The sequence below is a fragment of the Sylvia atricapilla genome, chromosome 4, assembly GCF_009819655.1.
Source record: "Sylvia atricapilla isolate bSylAtr1 chromosome 4, bSylAtr1.pri, whole genome shotgun sequence".
NCBI classification, from domain to species: Eukaryota; Metazoa; Chordata; class Aves; order Passeriformes; family Sylviidae; genus Sylvia; species Sylvia atricapilla.
Genome location: NC_089143.1, coordinates 72308601 through 72333832, shown reverse-complemented (window position 1 = coordinate 72333832; position 25232 = coordinate 72308601). Strand labels below are relative to the sequence as shown.

At 42.0% G+C, this 25232-nt stretch overlaps 1 protein-coding gene across 6 annotated transcripts in view; it reads right to left on the bottom strand.

Moving 5' to 3' along the window:
* Positions 1-25232, bottom strand: part of SYNPO2 (synaptopodin 2) — a 295612-nt gene that overhangs the window by 4615 nt on the left and 265765 nt on the right. For 2 of the 6 annotated variants that reach the window (XM_066318416.1, XM_066318419.1), the window contains exons 2-3: positions 14526-15258; positions 9309-11488 (exon numbers count right to left, since the gene is read on the bottom strand). In XM_066318416.1, coding sequence (XP_066174513.1) covers positions 9309-11488; positions 14526-15258 — 2913 coding nt within the window. Of the gene's footprint in view, positions 1-3543; positions 5161-9308; positions 11489-14521; positions 15314-19296; positions 19449-23952; positions 23958-25232 lie in introns of those variants that run through there. The other 4 variants (XM_066318417.1, XM_066318418.1, XM_066318420.1 and 1 more) reach the window with 4 other exon arrangements.

Genomic DNA, 25232 nt, shown 5'->3' with positions numbered 1-25232 from the left:
GCAAAGAAGAGGAAAGGCCATTTCGAGGTCTCCTTTGCAATGGCAGAATCCTGACAGCTGCTGAGTGCCTTGTGTGTCTCTGCAAACAGGTTAAACTCTTTAGGTTAGGTGTGGATTAACACTGATTTTGAAAATGCAAACAAGTTACAAACTGCTCACTGAAGCAAACATTTATGGCATGGCAAGAATCTCTGATATTTATGTGTGTTAACATAAAGTAAAATTTATATAATACTACTTCCAAAAGCAACTATTTCCATATATAAGTAAATTAATGTAAAAGTGGTACTTAGGTGTGTGCACGTGTACATCTAGTTAATGTAAGATGGATGAGTGTGACTGTCTACCTTTGATTCAATAATATCTTAACCAATAGTGAGGAAAAATGGGTTACTTGGAACTTACAGCTATTTCAATTTTCTTGTTAATTAGGAAATTGGAAAGACACAAAGAAAATATACTTAGGTTCATAAAATAGCACAAATTTTAAAGGCAGGAGTCAGAAAGGTACTTCTCCTTTTCCAGACTAAATAAGAATGCATAATACTGCTTAGTGAAAGGATTTCCCAGCAGCTGTTTTTCTGTCTCAGGTGGCACATCTCAGTAAGAGAAAACTCTGTCTGTGTGTGTGTGTTTACATGCCACAACTGCCTTCTTACCAGTCAAGGAGACAAAAGTGAGTTGGAGTCTGAATATTGCAGTGAAACTCTCTCCATATAAACTCCTCCCTAATGAAGTCACTCGAATAAATTGGACCTTGGTGTCTAAGTCATTAAAGCAGTTTTATCTTTATCTTTTAATTATGGTCCTGGTCCTTAATCCCATATCAAAGCACATTCAAATCTGAGTTAACAATAGTGCCTGGATGCTGTTTACACAGAAAGGAGACAAAGGAGGAGGAAGCAGATAAAAACAATTGTTTTATCTCAAAAAGTGACTCTGTCTTTTTAAAAAGCCCAGAGTGATGCATTTCTCCTTTGGCTTTCTATGGGCTTGTAATGGTCACTGCAGTTACAGACCAAACCACTGAGAAAATGGTAGGACAAAATAAATTATACTGAATTTTCATGCCTTTCAGTTCTTTCCTTCTTTCTGTTTCTGTTTTTCTTTTCTTTTGTTTTGTTTTTTAATATATGAAAGAAGAACTTCAGCTTTTTTAACTGAGCTGAGTATGGAAGGGAGATGTATTGTTAATATTATTACAGCTATTTTTATTTTTTCTCCCAAACCATTAATTATTTAAACTTTATGTAATTAAAAATAACTTCTCTCTGAAATGCTGCCAGCTCTGCCGTAAATGCTACAGCCATTTTACAATACAACTACCAAACGTTTTGAAATAAAATGTGAAAATAATCTTTATTTGAAACTCTTGAAATATCTTACAGTAGACTAAAACGAGAATGAAGAAATTTGGCTAATGGCTGGAGAGGGAGGGAATCTCACCTGTCTAACAACTAAAACCTTGGCAGTGGCTGTCCTGAGACCAGGAATAGATTAGAATCACAGAGTTCAGGCCTGATCATGACTTCCTCAAAGCTGTCTTGTCAGGGCTTGATTCTGAAAATGTATAGGGAATTTTAGGACTGGAATCGAATTTATTCTAAATTCAGATTGTTTCTAAATGTGGTGTTATTTCAGGGGAGAACAGTCTTGTTTTCATGGTTTGTATACAAATTAATGAAGCGGTTACTGTCAGCCACCACACATGAGTTTTGTGGCAACTCAGATAAACTTTGCGACAAAATTTGAGACAAATTTTGCTTTTGAAAATGAAGTCCTTTTTAGCCGTCAAGTAATGGTAGAAGAGGAAAGGAAATTATTAGAATTAGGCCTTCACTACTGCAAAATTCCTGTGTGGTTAGAAAACATAAGGCTATTGCTAACTTGTGATAAATTATTTTGTTAGCTCACTTTGCACTTGTGCAAATGAAAGAAAATCAGCTTTTCATTATCATTTAATCTTTATCCATATGCAGTTCTCAAAATACAGTACTTTTATGCCCATAGAAAGAAAATACCCAAAACTTCTGGCCATGGGACTCCTACTAGATTTCCTTGGAATAAACTGTTTATTTCTTGTCAGGAAGAATATTTGCTGCCACCTTCTGGATTTTACACTGCACAGCTACCAGTGCAAAGCTGGCCCTATTTTCTGAAATTCTACCTCGAGATGTGGCACCACTGCGTGCTTTAGAGCTGGCTTGACACAACTCTTTGTGTGTGAAGTGTCCCATGTTCGGGTGTCAATGTCCCTGTGTGATCATTCGGGTGACAGCCTTATGCAGGCTCAGTAGGAGCACCGTTTGATCAACTTCTTCATCCCTCTCTACAACCTTATCTTCTCCCTTATTCTCAGCCTTATATTCTGAATTGCCACATAATTTCCTGTGGTTTGGGTTATCTGATTAATGTCTAGCATCAGGGTGTGCGTGTGTGGGATTAATAATGTTGGGGAGTTTCCTCTCTGGAAATGCCAACTGGGAATAGCTGATCTTAGCTAAGAGGTGAAAGGATAGTCCTGTTATAAAGCATCAGTGGTGAAACTTGTCAAAACTCATGACATAACCCCTGAGTGTCACTACACTTTTCTAAAGAGATTCAGGCTATGTACGACCAAACTGACTGAAAATGATGAAATCTGAAGTCTCTTCCTCAGTTTCCATCTCTCATACAGAAGGCTGATATTGCAGGAACAGGAACAGCCTGCTCCACCCCAGAGCCTGTGAGACAGGAGGGCTTTATTCCTTCCTGCTGGTTCAAACCCCCTGTACAGCGTGCTCTATGACAGCACCCCAGGGTTGATTTTGGGTCCTAAAAAGTTACCTCCAAGCAATTCTAGTGAGGTTGGAAGGTGAGCTGTTCCAAAACTCTGAAACGAAAGCACGTTGCCCAGCGCTGATGCATTTTGATAAAATTATAGGATTTCTATCCACCAGTGCCATTTCAGGGATTCATGCAGGGAATATTAGTGTTCTCTAACAGAGCAGTATGTTGTAAAAAAAGATGCTTTTGTGGGTTGGAATTTATAGCTGGTCACTGAGGATTCCCTTTCTGGAGTTGCACCTGGGGTCTGCCGGCTGCTAACGCTCCCAGGAGGGATGTTAAGGATCACACTGACAGAGTAACTAGTGCGTGTGCTGCTGGCCTCTGGAGAGGGCCTGGAGGCAGACACCCAGGGCTACAGAGTGTCCTGGTGTCAACTGCTCAGCCTGTGAAGTATTTACTCCTTTGAGAGCTCAACAGTGTAAGGATGGACTCTGGCTTCTGAGTGATTGGAGTGCTAACAGCAAAAATCTGTAAGAGAATAATTCTGTACGAAGGGCACTTGTTGAAGGGGATGCGTTGGGTAAGGAGTGGTGCTGAGCATGGGATGGTACCAAAACAAAGCAGCAAAGGGCTGTTTGTCAGATGGGCATCCCAGGTTGGAATCCTACAGCAGAAAATAGCAGATACGACATGATTGCAGATGTTCTGGCCACACGAATGCCCAAGAAGGTTGGATTAAGCTGACACAGGCAACAGGAATTCCAAGTGCCTCACTTTGCAATCCAAACAGCAGTGTTTAATATTGATTTTCTCATAATTCTGTATACACAGTGTCAGGTGCTTGCATCAGTACTACTTCAGTACTCTAGGAAGAAAACCAAGTGTACCCAGATGCCAGATATTTCGCTTTTGTTTGCAGTAGAGAGTCACGTACCAACAACAACCTGCATAGAAAGGCTGCAAGAAATAGCATTCTCATAAATCAAACCCAAAAATCACTAGCAGTTACGTATAGGTTTTGGGAAAAAGAGAATCTTTCTTTTTAAAGACTGAAAAGATTTCTCCATAGGTTTTTACTGTATGCGAACTTTTGCTCCTAATATAAATGTGCTGAATTCTTTGCTTCTCTAGCAGTTAAAGCTCACAGTGGAACTGAATGTTGTGCTCATGTCACCCTTTGTAATCCAATGTGCTCTCATCATTTGGAATGTATTTTACTTCTGTAATGCTCCTTCTTTTCTTCTGTTGTATGTTTCTTAAAACCATTACAATCTGCTCTTTCAGGTCTCGATGGAAACATAAGGAGAAACACTTCATCTGTTCAACAGTTCAGTCTTGACACCTATTTAGAAATGACCTGATTATTTTCAGGTTATTTTGTAGCATCTTATCTTTTGATTGCCTGTAATTATGAGGATAGTCTCTGGTTTAAGACTTCTCTCTTAAAAACGTACAAAAGAATCAAGATTCATGTTTGAAAATGCTGGTTTTACATTAATTCCCCACACAGGAAGCCTTCATCCAGACAGACAATCTGTAAGTTCAGTACTGTATATTTTCTCATAGCTGAGTTTTCTCAGCCTAAGGGAGAAACCTGCACAGATGTTTCACATGCACTGCAATTAAAAAGTTTCTCCAGATCAGTAAAATCAGGAATAGATTTTTCCTTTAAATGCTGTAGAGGATAACTGGAGACCTGATTGGCACATAAAGTCTTTGCCTGCCTTACTTAAGGAATCAAATATTAAACCCATGAGATTACTATCATATGTTTTGTCTTAGCTTGTAAAGGAAGAGTTCAAGTCTGCATCTGTAGAGATGATTTCAACACAGAGCTTCAGGGTTTTTCCTGCTTTTTAAATCATTTGATAAAAACCTGAAGTGCTTCCTTTAGTAAGCAACTGGGCTGAAAACCACTTGTCAAACGTAACTTTTGAGTGATTCCAACTCCTCCTTTATGTAATGGCATGCCAAAGTAATGTCTACTGTAAAATGAGACCAGTTGTTGTCATGGATTCTGAGAAGTAGTGATGGTGGCATCAAGACTGCCATGAAATTACCAGGCTCACATATTTTCCCAAGAGATCTACCAGCAGTGAATCATTCAGAGCTTCTGAACCCACAGGTTTTTGAAGATTCGTCAAGTTTCTTCTTCATAGAATGTTTCCATTCCAAGCTGAGCAGAGTCATTATAAAATGCCATTATGCCAAGCTGTGTAATTAAGATCTGCACTTGCTGTGCCAAAGCACCAAAGTGGAATCAGTGGAATGCCGGGTGTTTGACTTCAGGTATAGAAAGTTGCATCGTGTAAACAGGCAAGACTGGAAGAGGGAATCTTTTTAGAACCAAAGGGTTTGAAATCTTAGAGCTAGCAAATCTGGAAAAGGATCCTGGAAAAAAGAGAGGAGAAAGATTTTGCACAGTGTTAGTTGTTGTCCTTTCCCTGCTATTCCCCAGCCTCACAGAGCATTCCCCACTCCAGAACAGCTGGAGCAGCAGCACGAAGTGCTCAGGGTGGTCCTTTGTTGAGCTCTCATCCTGGATACTTGATAAGCAATGCTCCTCCCACGTCACATCATCTGGTTTGAAGTTCTTTATAACTGCTTGTAATCTTTTATCAGAGTTCACCAAAAAAAAAAAAAAAATCAACAAAAGTTGATAGTCAGCTGCCTCTATATGCAGAATAGGTGAGGCCCTCTTGCTGATTGTTCTTTTACCTTCAGTATTTCAAAATCCTCTGAAAGGTATTTTATCCTGTGTAGTCACTCTTTTATGGTGGAGTTTTGTTCCTCAGCTTGCCTCCCTCTAATCCCAGGAGTATTTTCTCTCAAAATTGCAGCTCTGCCACTTAGCACTGATTTTTCCATCCAAACCACACACAAGCTCCACGCCTTTTTTTTTTTTTTTTTTTAACCTGCTGCTACCTCAACCTCTTATTTTTTGGTTCTTCCTTAAGAGAGCAGAAAGCAAAAGAATGAAGCTTACTTGTAGAAGATGATAATGTTTACATTATAAATGTTCTCACAGGAAAAATTAATTGAAATTTCTTTCTGGTTGTTTCATAATATATTACTTTTTGGCAAGCAGGAACAGGGTAAGAGTGGTTCCTCTAGAGAAGGCAGGAGGAGTTAAGTAGTTCCTTGTTGAAGAACTAAATTTTTTCTTGTATTTTTGCAGCAGAAATTTAAACTTTTTTGTCTGAAGGCCACTCATCATTAAAACAAATTTTTTCAATTCAGTTTTATAGCAAGGTGTTTATAACTGGTTCATAAATTGAAGGTATATTAACCCTTGACTGAGGTAGCTGTTTTTATGAAAAGGCTGTCTAGAATGTGAGATCAAAACTGGTGCATTATAATACTTCCAGTCTGTGCTGTAATTAAAATGTGTTGAAATAGTCATAAAACACTGAAATTCCTCTTTTAATGTGAACATACTGCAAGTATTGTTATTTGCAATGGCTTAAAATTCACTGTTGAATGTGCCTCCATAGCAAAGATGGCAATTGCACCTCGGCAGCCTTGACATATTATATAAAACAATTCTAATAGCTTTTTCAGAAAACCATTTACAAAAGCTCACTGCCCTTTCCGAGTGGAATTTCATATGGCTCCTCTACACAAATAATTCATTTCCTTGACATTTCAGCCACATTTGACATTGTCTTTAGCTTTTCATCTGGACCCATGACAGTGAGCAGCTCAGATTTCCTCTAAATATCTGCCTCACCAGAGAGTATGTCTTGGATAAACCTGTTACAGTAGGCAGACCAGCCTTTTGAAATATTAATAAGAATTAAAGACTTACCTGATTAGTAAAAGGAGCCTTGAAGCCAAGTTAGATCCAAGTCCCATGCGTGTAGAATGATGTGTGTATAAGAAATTGAATTCAGAGTTGGGCTTTGAATGAGATTTTCAAAAGATCTGAACCGAGTTAAGAGCACTTAATGCCACTGAGACTTTTGGTTTTAACTCTTACTGGGGTTTAAAAATCCTTCTGCCGTTGTTCTAGGCCATATAAAATACTTGTGTTTGAATCCAAATGTGATGAAAGTTCAACTTTTCAGCACATATGCTCTTTCTAAGCTGCTGTGTCTCGTAGCCACAGACATCAATATCAACACTTGAGGAGGACAGGACAAAGCTGCTGTAAATCTCGTGAGGGAAATGTTCTTTTGGTGGTGGGGTGAACAAGTACAGGAGTATGTTTATCATTTACAGATGTGCTTTACAGGAGGAGACTAAGCAAAACCATGCAAGGCAATACGAGGCTGACTGGATTTCTGTGTCTCTTCACAGCACTACTTACCTTTGGTGAGGGATCTTTATTCCAGGTTCATGGTGTCTTAAAGTCTACCTAAAACAGTGTGTGCAACTCCAGGTTGAACTTGGAAAGAGGGGAAGAAAGGAGGGAGAAAAGGGAAGAGGAAAGGGGTGAGGAAGGGGAGAGGGGAGATGATTTCATATCAACAGGCTAGCACAGGGAATACGCTTCTCCCAAAAATATACCGGCAGTCTGCACATGGAAGTGAAACCAAAAAATAGCAGCTTGAACCAAAGAAAAAAAGCCACAAACAGGCAGAGAGGAAAGGGACAAGTTTAATGATAGAAGAAAAGTACAGATATTGACAGTGGAAAAGAGGGAGAAGGGAGATCTGCAAAGGACTAAAATATTGCTACTTTCTATTTCCAGGTAAATGCAATATAAATATTTCTTGAGTTTTCCAATTTATTTTTCCCTCTGAATTTCCTATCATTTTCCTGAATTTTAGGAGGGAGATGGACCCCTTGGTCATTTTCTTCTAAAGCAGTCAGTATCTCAATCTAAAATTTAAAGGGGAGAGTAGAATTTTGGAGGTCCAAAATTCATAGGAGTGTTTATTGGTTTGATTAGAGTTTGAATTCAGCCTGCTATCTGCGTGTGCAGCCAAATGCATTCTTCTCATCTTTGACTGCAGTTTGACTTACCATCATGGGACCAAACTACAGGGATTTTATTTGTATTTAGGAATGTTTTCTTCATCGAGATAGATAGTTCTACAAACCCTGCCATGGTACACAAGGTCCATAATCTGGTCTGTAACTAGCTGAATGATAGTTTAAATGAATATGCCAACAGGTTCTGCCATCTTTATCCACAGAGTTATGCTTTAATCTTTGGCTTCACACCTGGGATGGATTTGGATTCCCTTAGTTGTGAGAAACAGCACCTTGTTTTAGCCCTAGCACCACTGATGCTGATGAAAGCCATGCTAAACTACTCAAATATTTGCTCTATATTCACTGCAGAATCATACAGTACATTTCAAGACCACAAGCTCTTAAAAGTTTTCCCCAGTAGCAGTATTTCAATCCTTAGCCCCCAATATGACGAGTAAAAGATAAAAGTCTAAGACCAGAGTAAAAAGTTTTAAAGTGGGAAGAAGCACTGCAGAGGCCCAAGAGAAAATGATGAAATGTGTACAGGAGTAGGAAGGCATGGTCATAATCGTGGTTCACTGGTGATTTCTGTGGCACAGACTACTCTGGCAGCAAGAATCAGCGTGCTACTCTACAGGTAGCCCTCCAGTTCTCGGTCACTGTGCCTTCATAAGGAACTGGTGCATTACTTTGCAGCTGCAAAACCCAGCTCACCTCTCTGAGTGCTCGATAATTTTGATTCACAGGCTTCTATCATACTTGCTGGGTTCAAGGCAAACTCTGGCTAACAATAGGCCTGCATGCGTGATGTGAAATTTCCCCAAAACGGGAAAATTCAAACAATTTGTCCAGCTGTCTTTCCACCTCTTTTTTGTCTTCATAACACTCCAGCATCTCTTATAGCACGTTCTCTGTGAAATCACAGAGGCAATTCATGGTTTTGGATCACAGCTGATCCATGTAGCTTGTAAGCTAAGCCCCTGGCTGATCAATGAGATTCCTGTGGAAGGACCTTTGAGCCAGGACAGATTCTGAGTGAATTCCATGAGGCTCTGTGCAGGCCAAAGGTCTGTCCACTTGTGTTCTGCTAGTGACCAGTCAGAGTCTAACACTGTATCTATTTTATGCTGTGTTAATAATGCAAATTACTATTAGTTAATAAGGCACTTCTTTAAAAAAAACAACCACCAAAGTCCTCAAATCCCTAGGTAATTAGAGCACAGCTGGGGAGAGGGACAGGAAGAAAAGCTGTTCTCTGTTAATTTGACATAGCAGGAATATTGCTCACTGTTTCTATTGTTGTAGTCCTAAAGCAAAAACCTAGTGTCCTGCTCACTTCACACAACGGTACCTCTCCATTTCAGGATGTCACGTCTGTGAAGCACCCGCTAAAATGCATCAACGTGCTAAAATTTTTGATCTATTTTGATTCCTTTCGAAAGCTCAAGCATTTTGGACCCAGATTTGAGGTGATACATCTGACATTCTTAAGCAAGCTGAGGAATACCGCTGGCACGGTCTGTGTGCCGGGTGAGCACTGCAAACCAGTGACTGCAAGCACAATGGACACTAAGTTTCTGCTACCGCCTTTACTCTTGAATAACCGATGGCTTCCACACCTGTGCAGTGACGCCAGCTTTCTTGGCTGAAAACTTTGGCCTCGGAGCAGTAAACAAAGAGGAGGTGGTGGCCTCTGGCTTAGAAAAGGCAGAGTAGCCCATGGGCGAGTAGGATTCGTTTCCTGGGAGAGAGGCGTTGGACGGGAACGAAGGCTGGGAGCCGTAGGCTGGCACCGAGTACACCGAAGAGGGCCGGGCCCTGGTGGGAGAGCCGGCCCCAGGTGGAAGGTAGGTAGGTAAAGGCAGCTTTGAGGTGGACAGCTTCGATGCCTGCTTCATAGCAAGGCTTTCCTTAGGAGGTTGGAAGGTAAATAAAGACGGGTCGAGTTGGTAAGGTTGGTGTTTCATAATATCCAAAGCGTTGAGACCTTTCTTAGGTTTTCTTTTTGTGTTTTTGGTAGCAGCAGCGGCCTTAGAGGAAGGCTTGGTAGCAGCAGGAGGGTAAGAGGGGCAGAGGATGGGATTATAAGCGACGGGTGGAGGTGCTCGGACATTGGATGAATATTTCCAAGAAGCTGGTAAAGATGGAGTTGGAGATGAGGCTCGTGCCATGTTTGCCTGCACAGTCTCTGAATCCACCACGTACTTCTCCATTCGGGAATGCCTCCTGGCGAACAGCTGCGCTCCTTTCCCACTCATAGCTGGGGGCATCTCAAAGGGAGGCTTTGTTTCTCCAGCGCTCGGAGTGACTGGCGTTGCCTTGGGGGCAAGGTTGGGACTCGCCAGGCTGGCCTGAGGCCCTTTGAAAGGACCAGCGAGGTCCAGAGTGCTTGGGGGGTGGACGGGAGAGTGAGGATACTGTGGAGATTTGGGTGGTGCAGGATATGCTGCCTGAGGTGAGGCTGGTGCTGGGAAAGAAGGAGGCTTGTTGGAAGCCGCAGCGGAAGGCGACCAAACTGGGGAAACTGGAGTACCAGCAGAAGGAGACACCTTGAGTGAAGGCTTTGGAGCAACAGGAGGAGGGGCCTTTTGTTTAGATGCTTGAGTCTGCATGAAATTGCAAGCTTCTGCTCCCAAACTGAGGTAGTCTTCTTCAGGCCCTGACTCAAAACCAGCTCCGGTCCCTTTTTTGCCCTCTGCATTGTGTACAAGGGACAACAGGGCAGGATTAGGACTTACTTTGGGTGCGTCTTTGAAATTGAACATGGGTTTGGAAGTGCTTCTTCTCTTGGCCTCCTGCAGTATGCCGGTCCTTTTGGCTGGCACAGCAATCCTTTCATCCCTGGACGCGATGTGCTCCGTGGGCTCGGGGGCTGCCCATGCGGGCGGGGCAGCCCTGCTGGCCACAGGAGCTGAGACAGGTCTGTAGAAGGCCTCAGCTGGTGGGCTGACAGAGCAGTAAGGAGGTGGTGCTGCAGCATCCGAAAGGGGGCTGGTGACATTTCTTATGGGTGAAAATGGTGCAGCTGCTCGGTTTTGAACTCCAGAAGGGAAGGGTTTTGCTGTTTTGTTCAAAGACGCTGGCTTTTGAGTTCCAGAGCACTGGAAAGAGAGGTTTGTGCCGGGTGCTAAGCCAAAGCCGTTTTGTTGTACCACTTTGCTGTGATTCTGGCTCACGTCTGTGTGGCTTTTGCTCACACAGGTCTGCTGTCTCGACATCTCCTCCTCCTTTGATTGATAGATGGAAGAGCTCACTTCCTGAAAGTTCTCTGTCACTTTGGTTTCCCTGTGCTCCTCCGTCTGCACTGTGCTTGCCTTCATCTCCTCTTGCTCCGCTGTAATCTGATCCATCCTCTGCCTCCTCTTGGCAAACATGAGGGCCCCTTTCCCTGTGCTGTCTGCAAGCGTCTGCATCTCCTCCCCACTTTTTGTCTTCTTCTCCACCTCGAGCAGACCACTGTCCCAGTCAAAGGTCACGATCTTACCGTCCTTGTCAATGTCAGAGAAGAAATCTTCATCTATTTCCGACTCGCTCGTTGCAAGCAAACTCACCTCAAAAGTGTTTTCCTTGTCCCCCTCTTCACCTTCCCCCTCTTCGCCCTCGTCCTCGTCACGTTCCAACTCCCCAGTCCCGTAGCTGACTAAGGTGTATTTCCTTGCCCTTTGGCGGCGCTTCTTGAACATCAACACCCCTTTGGATTTGGGGTTGGGAGCCGCCGTCAGCAGCAGTGCAATACTTTTACATTTAGATTTGGCTTCTTTGACCTGCTTCTCGGACAGGCTCTCGCTTCGTCGGAGCCCTGCGGAGAGATTCAAAGGGCACGTTAAATTCATGCAGCCTGCCAAATTACAGGGAGAACTAACAGGTGCATTTTTCTGTACTGAAATCTATTAAATATGAAAACAATTCTTTTATATGGAAAGTTCATTCTACTTGAGTTTTTCCCACAGTACGAGCCGTGTTATAAAATCCATACCCAGCATTCCTTGGAGACACACCCATGTAAGTTCAAAGGCTACATCACTTTCTTTAGCACTCTCTTAACTCAACAGGAACATTACATGTGCCCTTATTCCTAGCATTCTTAATTTTTATTCCCAGCACCAACAGGCAGGTGATATTTTCTCATTTATTCAGTTTCTGGTCTGGTATTTTCCAAGTATTTGACTACGAGTTCCTAGGCTTATAGCAGTCATTCCCAGCCAGGCAGGCCCACGACTGCTTAATATCCGAGATCAAATGAAACTGAGTGCATTCTGACAGTGGCAGCAGCCTCTGCCATTTAGGTGTTTATTTTACCCCTATAAATTGCAAACTTGTTGAAAGTCAGAATGCAGCTCTGTATTAGCTCTTTAAAAGCAAATATAGACCCAGAAGGGCATACACAGAAAATATTAGCATTAACTTTCAGCCCCTTGGGTGATGTGGGAGTTTGTCCATGGTACTTAATGAAAGCAGATTTCAGCCTTTTAACAAGCATTACTTGCCTGAAATATAAGTCCCGTAAGATATAACATATACAGAATATTTGTTTTGGAAATGTGGCAAGAGTGAATATACATTTAAGAGCAGAACCAAGGAGACACAACAAACTCAAGGGTATTCATAGGGGTACCAATGACAATATTTCTGAAAGCATGAACCACTGGTTTTCATCAGGTCATGTGAAAGAGGAACAGATGCAGCTGCAAAGCCGATGGGTGCACTGGACATCCGTGTGACTTGTAATGGGACGTGGAGCATGCGCCTCATGGGGCAGTGCTGGTCAGGTGCTGTCCCTGCTGCTTTCCCTTCCTCGTGCCCTGCCACTGAATCTCATCAATGACAGCCTCAAGGGCTCCTCCCTTCAAAAACATGGAATTTAAAGCTATTCCTACTAAATCAACAGTCACAAGGAAAAAACCACGCCTCTGTTAAAGAAAACAGAGCAGTAAATTATTTACTGTCTTTTGCTGGCATAAATAAAACAAATTTAATAAAGAAAGCCATGCTGTGTGTTCTCTAGTCATGATCCTTTTAGCCATGTCAGTACATGGAGTCTGATACTTCTCCTATTAAAGACAATTGGAGTTTTGCCATTATGCCAGACGAGTGCACAGCTGGATCAGTGGTCCTCACAAGAATCTATAAAAGAGAAAAGAGCATGGCACCCAAACCAGCAGTTTGTAATATTTTATTATTGGAAAGCAGAATCACAAAATCCTTGGCTCAGTCCTGTGACAATCCAATTGCTTACAATAGTCACTGAAGGTATTTTCCAGAACTATGGGGTTTAGTGTTAGAGTGCTAGCTATTCAGGTAAACATAATCTGAGCAATATTTACAGAAAAAATTTCTGCTAAAGAGATCAAATGCCCATGATGCAAGTTCTTCTCTAGTTCAGACTTAGATGCTGCATTATAACTTCTGTTTTTTGCAGTAAACATTCATAGTATTTGCTACATACAGAGCACTCACTATGCTTGGCAATTTGTTTTGGCCAGAAAAATTTAATTCGGTGGTTCCTAAGGATAATGACCTGCCACTAGTTTAGAAGAGACTGAAATTGTCATAGTTGATGTGTGAAAATGACAGGGCTTCTGTTCCTCTTGAAAGAAGAGTTTATAATGTAAAAAGTAGTTCATTCTTTGTGCTTTTGCCTTTTAAGTCAGGCACTGCAAGTAATTAATTCCCTAAGAAATGGAGGTGCAGTCCCACAGTTGGTTCTGACTTCGCAGCCAAAATGTGAAGCATGTGCACTTTTCTTTTATACTTCATTTAGTATGGCCAAAATATGTGGGTTGCATACAGACACTTAGGCGTAAGTGACTGCCTAATCCACTTGCCAATGAGACACAAATGGTTATCCTGCTAAAAATATGCTTCCAGAGGAATTAGCAGTGGGTTAGCAGAGGAGTTCCAACGCTGCATATGAAATAGTTTGTTGCTACAGTATCTCACTGCACACATTCAAGCACCTTTGACATACTGCTACTAAATCCCCAGACAGGATTCCTCACATTGTTGGGAAGGAGCAAGCAACCAACAGAAAGCTCCCAGATGAATAAAATAACAAAGAAATAGATTGATTAATTAATAAATAATATATGTCTACACCCAGTTAATCAATATTAGCTGCAGTGGCAACTTTGCTTCCATGTAAACGTCTTGGACACGTTTTGAAGCTGACCTCTGGGTCTGGGAGTCATGAGAAATAACATGTTCACTTTACAGTCTAGAGAAGGCTGACAAAACCAAAAGGATCATGTAACAGTTATACACATGCTGGTGTCTGTCAAGATCTCTTTTGCAGACAACATCGAGCTCTGCTGCTAGACTTTTTTATTAACTTTTCAAAGCAGTGGCGTGGCTTTGGTTTTAGATGATGCAAATGACAGCTCAAAGCTTTTGCTGTAAAAGGAGAAACCCACAGGATTCGCTCAGACATGTGCAAGCAACTTGCTCTTTTTGTTAATATTTTACAGATTGCCACTGGATATGAGTTAGAAGACCAGCAGAGTTCAGCCCTTTCTGGAGATGTAAGTATTTTTAGTTGGACAAAGTCAGGAGTTAATTTCAAAGTGGAAGTCTACTAAGCAAAGTTATTTGGTGCAGTTAAGGCATGGGTACACTCTTGGCTCATCACCATGAGCATTGTATCACCCTGAAAAAAGTATATAAAGCAAGAACAGAAATGTCATTTAAAAGAAAGAGAGAGGGGGAAAGTTAGAAAACTGCAGACAAAAAAAAAAAATCTCTAAACATTTTTCCCTAATGCATTCTAAATCCTGAAATTATATCTAAAGCCACAAAAGATGCCCCCAGGCAGTGCAAACGATTAGATGGGACATACTCACTTGCGTGCCTGGCTCTGTGCTTGAGAGGTCTGTGCTCCTTTTCCGAGTGCTTGCTGTCTTCTCCCTGCACTGTGGCTTCTGGCGAGATTGCAAAGGAGAGGAGGGAAGGAGGTGCTTCTGACTGCCCTCCTTCTACTTGAGAGTCAACACACCCCCTTTCATACGGAGACCTGGGCGCTTCCTTGTCCCTGTCCGAGCAGTCCAGGATCACCTCCACCCTGGGGATGGATGGAGCCACGCCTTGGATCCTCTTCACCTCCTTGCTGCTGGAGAAGTGGACTACTTTGTTCGACCACTGGACGTTGCCCTCCTTCGCAGCCAGGGGAAGTGCGATCAGGGGGCTGCTCCCGTCCTGTTGGGCAGCGGCTCCTCTGCCTGCAGGGGGGCACTTCTCTGTCCCCAGGACCGTCACAGCGGGGGCCTTGGTGGCCTTGTGCATTTCCTTTGGGAGGGACAACTGCAGCTCAACCACGGCACCTGGCCTTTCTTCTGTCATCCCTCTGCCAGCAGCCTCATCTGTCACGATCACTGTGGGGGTGCCTATCGCTTTAGGAGCAATTCTGTGGCTTTGTGTGGCCCCTGGTTTTGTTTCAGAAAAGTGTGTGTTGCTTTCTGCCGCTCCGTGCTGGGTCCCACTGTAAATCTCTGTGATGCATAAATCTCCGTGGGGTATCTCTTGTGCTGCGTTCACTTGCAGTGTGCTGCTCTCCCTATGGTCCTCAATTTTTATGTCCTCGTGCATATTTTCTCTTTCAGCACTCAAGGTTTCATTTATTCCACTGGAGGATCTGCGCATACATAAACAATTCAAAAATTAAGCTGCTGTAAGCAGAGCCGTCGTAAATAGAGTTAAAAGAGCAATTTCTGCATAGCATTTGCCCGCCCTAATTAATTGTGGCACCTTCTAGCAGATCCACTTAGAAGAATTTTCCCAGAATGTAGAGGTCTTAAACAGAAGCATCTTTGTATCTTTCAAAAATTCTTCAACTTAGCAGTCCAGTGAGAGGGAAATTACACGACACTGGGAAAACTATGACCCTACTACTAACCTGAAATGTGGAATTGTATCATTCTTAATATCAGTGTGCTTTCACAGACACATTTCTGTTATAGGGCTTCCAGAGAAATGCTGCTGAGACTTTTGAGACAAAGCTTCTTCAGATTTCACAGGTCCGTGAGAAAATTAACTGTGCATGACACCAGAGGAGTGGTTAATTTTTGGCTCTGAAGCCACCACTGCAGCTGTTTTAGGCACCATCCTTACGTGTGGTTCCTGTCCCAAATCATTCACTCTCTAAGGAACAGAGAAGTGTTGGATAAGGATCAGAGGGAGAGAAAGGAATATTTGAAATACACATTCAAAGGATTCCTGTGAGGATCATCATCCTTATATGTCATGGATTAATTGAAATATTCTGGGCTGGTTCCAGTGATTCAGCATAAAAGGGTAGTGAACCTATACAATATTTCCTACTTATTTAAAAAAAGATATTATTTCCAACTGGAAAATGTCATTCTTACCTTGTGAAACCTACAATATATATCAGGGTAGCTCCTTTTTCTAAACTATTAATTCCTCTGGCCCAGTTAAGCTGTTTTACTGCTGTTAGGACACCTGGAGTACCCTTTAGCTCCTTCTTTCAGTACTCTGGACCATACTGATTACTATTAATTAGAGGAGAAACCTCTGTACAGCAAGGCTCCAGCATGTTATTGAGAGTTTCTACCTGCTAGAAGGTAGCAAAGCACTTTTTCAAATCAGGGAAATGGTAGGTGTCCCTAGAAAAGTATTAATATCAAGTACCATGGAGATTTTTGAAATCAAAAGCAGCCCTGGTTATTCTGAAGCTTTGGAACCCCCTAGAAATAAAAGTTGGAAGAAGCAGCAGAAGGAATAAATCTGTCAGTGAGCTGAAGAAAAACTTCAATATAATTTTCTTTTTAGGCATGCAGCTTACTGCTCATGGCAGTCTGGGTCTGCCTCAAACAGCACAAAATGTGTAGCATCCATTTCACCACATATGAGACTTGCTGAAGGTCAGACAAATTTTAATTTAGGGAGCTCCTTGTGAGTGCTGCTGGATGGCATCGGATGCTGCTATTTGGATGATCAATTGTACTGCCCTTGAGCACAGATAAATCACAGAAATCTGTAAACATTTCCTTGTAAGATATGGACTGGGGGCTGGGCCAGCTACATGTTAGCCTTTATTGGTAGTTGAATGATTGTGTGTATGTGTGGGAGAGAAAGATTTCCACCTTAAAAGGCCCTTTCTACGTATGGATATACTGCTACTCTATATAGACATAATTGTGTATCCTCCGTCAAGAGGCAGAATACAGGGTATTTTCTGTCATTTCAGATTCCGTTTTGTCAAATCATGGTTTCTGTGTCAGGCCTCTCCAGCTCCCTGCAGGACCAGCAGCCCTGGTGTAACTCCGGGAAGGAAGCAGAAGCCCTGGAGTCAGCCTGGCAGGCTTTGGGGCAGACTGGTGGTGTACTCCCTGTACGTGTATTTCATGTCAGCATGCACTGGCACGCCACTGCTGCTGGTCCCTAACTCACTGCGGCTTACAGGCCCTTGGGAAAACTTTTGGTCGACAGCAAAGGCCAAGCAGCATTTTTAAACACGACTTTAAAAGCCCCATTTTCCTCCCAGTAAGATTTGTAAGGGCGGAATTAGGTCAACAGTTAATGTCTGTGAAAATCACGCCCTTCATTCAAAAATTCAGGGACAGCCAGGAGCCTTTCGGTGGAAAATATTCTTCCCTGCTAACAAAAGATACTTAGATGTAAAGATCACCACTGGAATACCACTTAAATTATTCTTTCCTCACGCTTTCCAGCATTTTCTTGAGGTGCCTGCTAACAAGTGGCTACTCAGGAGAGGAAGGATTTGCTACTCCTTGTTCTCAAAGGATGCTAAAACTCTTCCTGAAAATTTCTTCTGGGGTAGTGCTGAGAGGGATAGTACCCACAAGGGAGGTGGGAGGGGAAGAGAAGTGTTTCAATCCATTCTCCCATACCTGGGAAGATACAGCAGGGGCTGGGATTTGAGAGAGATGAGCTGATGAGAATAAATTTAAAGATTCTCACAGTGAATTTCTTTAGAACATTTTAGTCACTTTCAGTGTGTTGAGCAACTGCAATTTCCCTAAAATTTTTGACGTGGTTTTCATTCCATGAAACACTTGAATTATGTGGTATAAAGACTCTGATTTTCAGGACATGCCTTGATGTTCACCATGCATTCAAGCAATGGAGAGTCCCTTTCAACTGCAGCATCCTAGAGCCTTCAGACAACTGAAATACCAGTTATGGAACAGCAACAGGCAGGAGTGAAAGTATGTGGAGCTATTTCTATGTCTGAAGAGAAGACAGCTGCTCAGCCACAAATGCCATTCTTACAAGTGCAGTTCCAATAGCCACGGTATGAATTAAAACCAGAAGAATGCCACTATCACATGAGGAGCACTCAGCTGGTCCCCTGCTGAACCAGGAGCTGTGCACTCTGGGCAAGGTAAGCTCTAATCCTCAGCTACCGCTGGCCCCCTGATGCTGTCACACTGATCAGCCCCAGGCAACACACACAGACAGGCCATGCAAAATGTCTGCTATGGATAAAATGAGCACTCCTTGAGACCATCTAGCTTTGAAGGCAGACTGTCACTTTGTGCTGCTAAGCACTTGAGGAAAGCTCCTTTGTGCAGGTTGCAGGAACCATGAGGAATTTCACATGCTGTGAAATGTTGACATCCCTGGTAGCCAGAGACAAGTGCTTGTGTTTAGCCTTTCCAGGGACACTGCTCTGGGAGCTGTCAGGAAGAATCCTGATCCTTTCCTGGTCCTGCCTGCAAGAGGGAGCTGCAATAGCTCTGGGGGGAGCCTTAAGTCCTTAAAAGGAGTGTGGGAGTTTCAAGACTTTTCTTCCTCTTCTTACTCCCACTGAAGGAAATTCAGAGTTCACCCTGTCTGAATTCACAGTCTGGGGAGAATGTGCTTTACTGAGAATGTGCTTTTCTGAAGTCAGGTTGCATTTATTACACTGATGCCAATTACTGAGCAGGCATTGGAATAGACTGATGTTTAGTGAAGAGTAATGCTGGCCTGCTTGCAAGTTTGCATAAAACTTCTCTGCTCTAAGGAACTCAAAGCATTTTTAAAGAAAACTGCAATTCCCTCTCACTATTTTGCAAAGGCAGAAACTGAGACCCAGAGAGCTGTGACTTCCCCCACCTCATCTAGTAAGGTGATAACAGCTCCAGAAATAGAATTCATGACTTCCAGACCCTCTCCTCCTCCTGACCACTAACACTTTTTGCCACCCGAGAGGACCATTTGCCATGTCATTATCAGGGCATATCTGGATAACAGAGTTTCTCCATCTGTACAGCCTTTGTTTCTTGTAAGCCTCACTTCCCTATCTGTGGGGAATAACAACACTTCGCTGCTTCAAAGGAGTGCAGAGAATAACTGAGCTCAAGGCTCTGCAGTATGCATATATGGCAGGGGACACCTTGCAAGTATTAATACTTACATTTGCGGACTGTACTATTAATTCTGTGCCTGACCGCTGCTGTTCAAATTATATACATTAATTCCTTCAGCTCAAATTCTCTGTCTTCCTTTTCCATCCAAGCAGAGTTACAGACATTAACAACAGGACTATCAGAACCTCTCAGTGTAAGTCTGCAAAACGAGTGTGTTCAAAGCCAGCATTTTCCAGGTGATTCACTGAATTGCACCAAAGCATCTTGAGTATTCCTGTACCTCTTGATAAGCATCTGCAGGACATCAGTCAGGCTTTCCATCAGAACAATGACTTCAGCATAGGTCAGGTCTCCACAAGGCTTGCCATTGATAGACACCACCTCATCCCCCTCACACAGTCCAGCCTTGGCTGCTTTGCTTTTGCCACGGACCTGCGAGTCAAAAACAAATTCCAAATCGCACAATTAGTGTTCATTTGAAAACCGCAGCAGCCATGTCCTCGGCGTGCTTTTTGTCTGTGCAAAAGGATCAATAATATTGATCATAAATAAATTCACAGTACCACAGATTAGTAACTTGTCTCAGTTGAGGTTAATACTGTTCTGGCCAGTACAACAATAATACAAAACCTTCTGCTTTACTGAACTTATGAGCTAGGTGTAAAACAGGCTGCACTAACTCTTCTAAAACTAGGGGACATGAAAGTTTGGGACAGACAACAATCAACTGGTCGCAGTTCAGCAGAATGGCAAAAAACCCATCATTATTTTGTCTGAAAATGAAGACTACTAAGAGCTGTAATCTCCACTGAGATTGTAAAGGAAGAGTGTGTAAATTCAGGCCTCTCTGGGCACAGTATCAATATCTACCTGCTGGTCACTTTTTCCTTAGATGCCCAGCTGTAGTTTTAGTCTCCAAACTATAGACATCATCACCCTGGAGATCCTAAATCCATGTTTAGTCATGTGAGTAAGTGCCCACATTTATTAAAGCACAACTCTTACGGTGTAAACTTCCCTGTTGAGTTCTCATTCAAGAATCCTGTGCAGCTCAGTTTTTGCAGTTTCACTCCTTTTTCCACTGGCAGCATGTCATAAGTCACCACAGTCTTTGCATAACAAAACCCAGATAGCTCTAACACAAGGTATGCCTACAGTTGACGGCTATTTTTGAAGTACATATTTGGCAAAGAGTGTGTTATATTAACCAGGATTCTTGCATGAGTTTATTTTAGAGTGGCATACACATATAGAAGGGCTGGCCTTGAGTTCTTGGATCTCAGTCTTCTATCTGTTGGTGTGAGTACTTTGGCCCTATACCATGTCCAGCTGTTGATTCAGTGTGTTACCCTTGTTAATTCTCACAGGGTTTTCTTGAAAATTTTTAGAGAAGTAGCATTTCTACCACACTCACAGGAGCAGTGTCAGTCCCTACTGACTCTAGGGCAGCTACTTCTGACACACTCTGAATCTGAGGGTGGAGCTGCCCCACAGACCCATGGAATTGTCCCAGATTTTCTATTAAGCCACTGGGCTGGTACCTAAGGAGCATTTCAGAAAAGAAGTTCCTTAGAGTCAAGAGGATGTGGGGTACAACAGTAAGAGGGCACATTTTTCTGTGGCCATCGTATCTATCTCTGCTGTTCCAATTTCCACATTCCCATATGGCACATTACGGCTCTTGGAGCAGGGAAGGAACAGAAGCCTGGTGCATACAGAAGCCAGGTCCTACCTTGCAGAGTTAACATCTACAAATATGGAGTGGTATGCTGCTCTGTTTGTCTCCCCTTGAACAAGAGCATAAACATCCTTGTGCCTTGGGAAGAAATGTCACTTTAGACACTGTTTAGAAGGTTTTGCTTCATATAAGATCTAGCATTTGGGCTGAGGTTTAGTTACTGTCTTTTTTTTAAATAGGGAGGTATGGTATTAAAATTTTACAACACATCCTTGGCCTGAATGTAAATATTTAATGTAGATGCCATGAAGAATTTTGAATGACCCTTTTTCAGAAAATCTATAAACATCCGTTGTAGAAACCTGAAATAGCATAATGTGATACCTAGATTACGAGAAGAAAACTTTATCTTTCTTTAATCTTTCTTTATTTAGTGTTTGAGGGACTCCTTGGTAGCATTAAATAGAAGAAGAAAAAAAAAAAAAGAAACAGACAAGAGGATTGATTTTCCTTTCCAAGCTCTTTAAAGGTTCTCTCAGTCCATTTTTCTGCCTTGTGAATTGTTGACAGATCACAATTCTGAGATATTTGAAACTTCGTGCAAAAACACCCTCCCAAATTTGAACAATGTCTATATAAAATCACCTCAGTATTAGCTTTTTTTTTTTTACCCCTTTTTTTTTGGTGTTTCTGTTGGGGCAATAAAAGAGAAGAGAGGGCACTCAGAAGAAAATAAGCAAGGACAGATTGTGTCATAAATTATAGCAAGTAGCTTCTAGGATAGAATATCACATCATCATTCGTGTTATTTCAGCCACAGCATAACACCCACTTACTCAACAATATGTAGACTGCTTTTCCAGGCAAGCTGGAATTGTTTCTGGGTTTGTTTATTTGTTCTGACTGCAAACCCACGAAAATGAATAAATAATTTACTCATGGAAACTGAAACTCTTCAGATTTCTGGGGAAAAGAATATAAATAAATAATAAAGAAAAAAGACCTACCCAGAACAACAACAATAAAATTCCAAGAAATTTGTGGAAGGAAAGATGTCCCTGGTAAAATATGTGTTTGGTGGACAGTTTTCTCTTAGGGTTTTGGCAGAAAGCCTTTGAGGAGCCCAGTGGGAAACAAAAGCTGCTTTTGTTAGTAGGAAATGTGATTTGGTCACACAGGGGACAGTAAGAAACCTTTATCCAGTTCTTGGGAATTTAAAGCAAGGCATAGTTGGTTGTAAAGCAAGAGAGATTCTTACAAAACCAGTGTTTGCTCTTGCTTCATAGTGCAGCCCTGGCGTTCCCAGGTACTTGTTTCTCCTATGCACTTGGAGCTGAAGTTTTCCTTAGGAAGAAAAAGTGCATTTTCCCATTAAATTTTTTGATCTTGTGATCTCACCACAAGGAAAAAAAAAAAGTTTGGAAAGATTTTCTTTGTTTTCCAATGCCTACAATACAGCAAAACTGGGCTGGTGCTGTTAGTGCTGAACCTGTCAGGATACCAGCTGCTACTGGGCACCTTGAAGCAGATCTCTCAGTTATTCTCAGCTCCACCCCATTTTCAGCTCGTACTGCCTCTGTTGCTTTCCTGCTCCCCCTCAGTCAGGACTCTTTTTTATCCCATGTATCTGAAGTGTGTCATTTCTTTTTACTCCCGGATTTTTCCTGTATCCAGAATTTCCCACTATCAGGAGTGCCTTTTGCTGATTGAAATGTCAGGTGCTGAGCAATTCCTCCTATCCACAGAAATATTAAACTTAGGAGAAGACTGTTCCCTGTGAAGAACTCAGCCTGAGAGGCTGCTCAGAAGGGTCTGTGAATTCTTCAGGTGGAAGGTGTGAGTGAGCAAGGTCTGGCTGCTGTGCTGGCCTGGTGAGAGATCACCTCCCAAAGACCCAGATACGTGAGGAAAGTATGGGACAGGAACTTTGCTGGTGGCTGTGGGATGCTGCTGGGGCTGGAGTAGCTGGGGATGCCCACAGCATATGGCAGTTCCAGTCAGTTTCTTAGCCAGTTAAAAAAGAATAAATGGATGGATATACAGTGGCTGTGCTCATGTGAGTGTGGGGAAAAGGAGTATTTTTAGAGGCAGCAACTGGGAGGGCCCAGCTCTCATCCTGTGTACATTGTAGTGCTTTTAATTTTAACTAGATCAAGTCTTCTGCCAACTGGAGACTCCTTCCCCCATAACTAGATCTCGTTTGTAACTCCAGTTACAATCCAGAATTGTTCCATGCTGTGTAAATCAGGAATAACTGAGAAATCTGCCTAAAAAAATGTTATCCTGATGAAGCTAAAAAGCTGGAGTAGATGCACCTGTTACTTGTTGTGGCTGCAAGTGGATGCACAGACAACAACTGGGGCTCAGCTGACCAGCTGATGGTTTTGGGGGCATGTCTGAGCCCTATAATAAGCAGATCAGAGTTGAGGTATGTTGAACCTGGTAACAAGGTCAACGAGTTGTGGTTTGAAGTGAGGCAAATGGACTTGAGGAGACCCCACAGCCCAGGTTCTCTAATGGCACCACAGAGAATTATTAGGATGTTTTGTGAGCTTGGTTTTTACTAGTGATTTTTGGTAAGGAGGATGTATATCTGAATCTTGTCCTGGAGTTTAGTTTATTCTGGAGATAGTACAGACTTTTATCTGGGACATGTGTCTAAGCATCAAGTACAGCCTGTCTGAGCAACCCATCTGAGGAAATGAGCAATATGACCACAAACACAGTCCATTTGGCCTAAAATTGTACCTAATGAAATAAGACTTATGTAGCTTCAAAATATACATCTATTTGCACAGCAAGATTCTGAATTTAAAGCAATCTTTCCAAAGCCACGAGTTATTTTTGGAACTATTTACTCATCCTTTTTTCAGTTTGCCAGCAGCTTTTAAACAGCAGAACAGGAAATATTGCCAGTGGATGTGGTGGGGATATCCTTCCCTGCAATTTCAGGCTGCTTGCTTACACACACAGAGTAGTTTCTTTCGTTGAGGGGTCCCCTCTGGAAGACCCTGTCCTGTTGAATATCCTGTCTGATTCCTGAAGCCTCATTTGAGCTGCTGTTGCCCCTGAAGCTTTGAAGCTGGTTCCTGTGAACCTTATTTGCATGTGTGTCCTCAGTGGCTGGCCCTGTGTTCTGCTGTGATGAAATATGCTGCCCAGAATAGCAAGGGAGAGGGACTTCTGTAGATCAGTTGTCCATCCTCATTATTAGTTACTACTTTACTTATGTCAACTGCAAATTTTACCAGCAATGACTTCGTGTTTTCTTTTAAACTGGTGATTAAGCATCAGGAAAAGAGGACATGTACTTGAGTATTGTTATGCCCTTACTGAATAATGATTCCCCAGATTAATGTTGCCTCCTCAGACCCAACAGCCAGCCAGCTTTTAAAGCAGTAATTTTTACTACAGCAGCAAACTGTGCCCTTTGATGTCTTGTTGTTATCAGTAATGCAAAAATATGTGTGAGAAATTTCTATTAAATGGCCCTTTTAAAGTAATCATTGGCCTAAATCTTGGCATTAGTACCCTTACTCTGTAGAACTAACTACCTAATAACTAATAGAGTGACATTGCTTAAATGTGCCTGGTGTTGAGGGTTTTTAATTGTTATGTAGTATTGCCAGAGACATGAAATGGTAAAGGAGGCAGAGAAAACAGGTGTCAGAATGCAGGGAAGTGGGGCTGGAGAGACACTGCTGCTTCTCTTGATATTAAATAATATTAAAGCAGAAATTAACTAATATTAAAGCAGAAAGTGGTCGATGCACTCCTTTCACAAGTAATATTTTCTCTAAGGAAACAACTTGCTCTTTAGTTTTGGCACCCTGAATATGGTTCTGATGCTTCTGAATCTATTTCTTTTTTATACAGTCAGATACTTTAAATTTGAGAGAAAGTATAATGAAGTTAAGAATTCAAGTTAAATGGGTTATGTGTCAGAGATAAAGAAGTCACCTGCCTTTAATATGGCCTAGTCCTGGCCATAAAAGGGATGGTGATTCAAAGTGATTGAAAAGACAGAAGAAGTGATGAAGTGATCAAAAATCTAAGTAATTAAAGGAGGTTGTATTCTACCTGCTGACAAAGTGACAGAGAGTACTACACGTGAAAGTACACAAAGTACACTGGAACTCAGCTTTGCCACTTAACTAAGTACAAATTAATATTACAACAGTTAAAGGCCTGCCTGTTAATTGCTGCAATAAATTTATCTGGATAACATGTTATTCTTAAGTATGTTTAAGGCCAGCATAAATAAATTAATGTATTCACGACTTAGTTTAATTTTATCAGATGTTAGCTCATACATCCCAGAAGTTATTTTTTCTCATTAATTGATTATCTAAGTGTTAGTCACAAAGTTCGGAATCCGGAATCAAAGATCAGTGTTTCCTGTAGACAGAATTTATTAAAAAAAAATCCCAAAACTCACTAAAAAGGACACTTTATCTTTTGTGTTATAAACCCTACAGCAAAGGAAATGGCTGGTAAATGTTTTTGAGTGCATTTAAAAAATACCTGTCACTCTAATA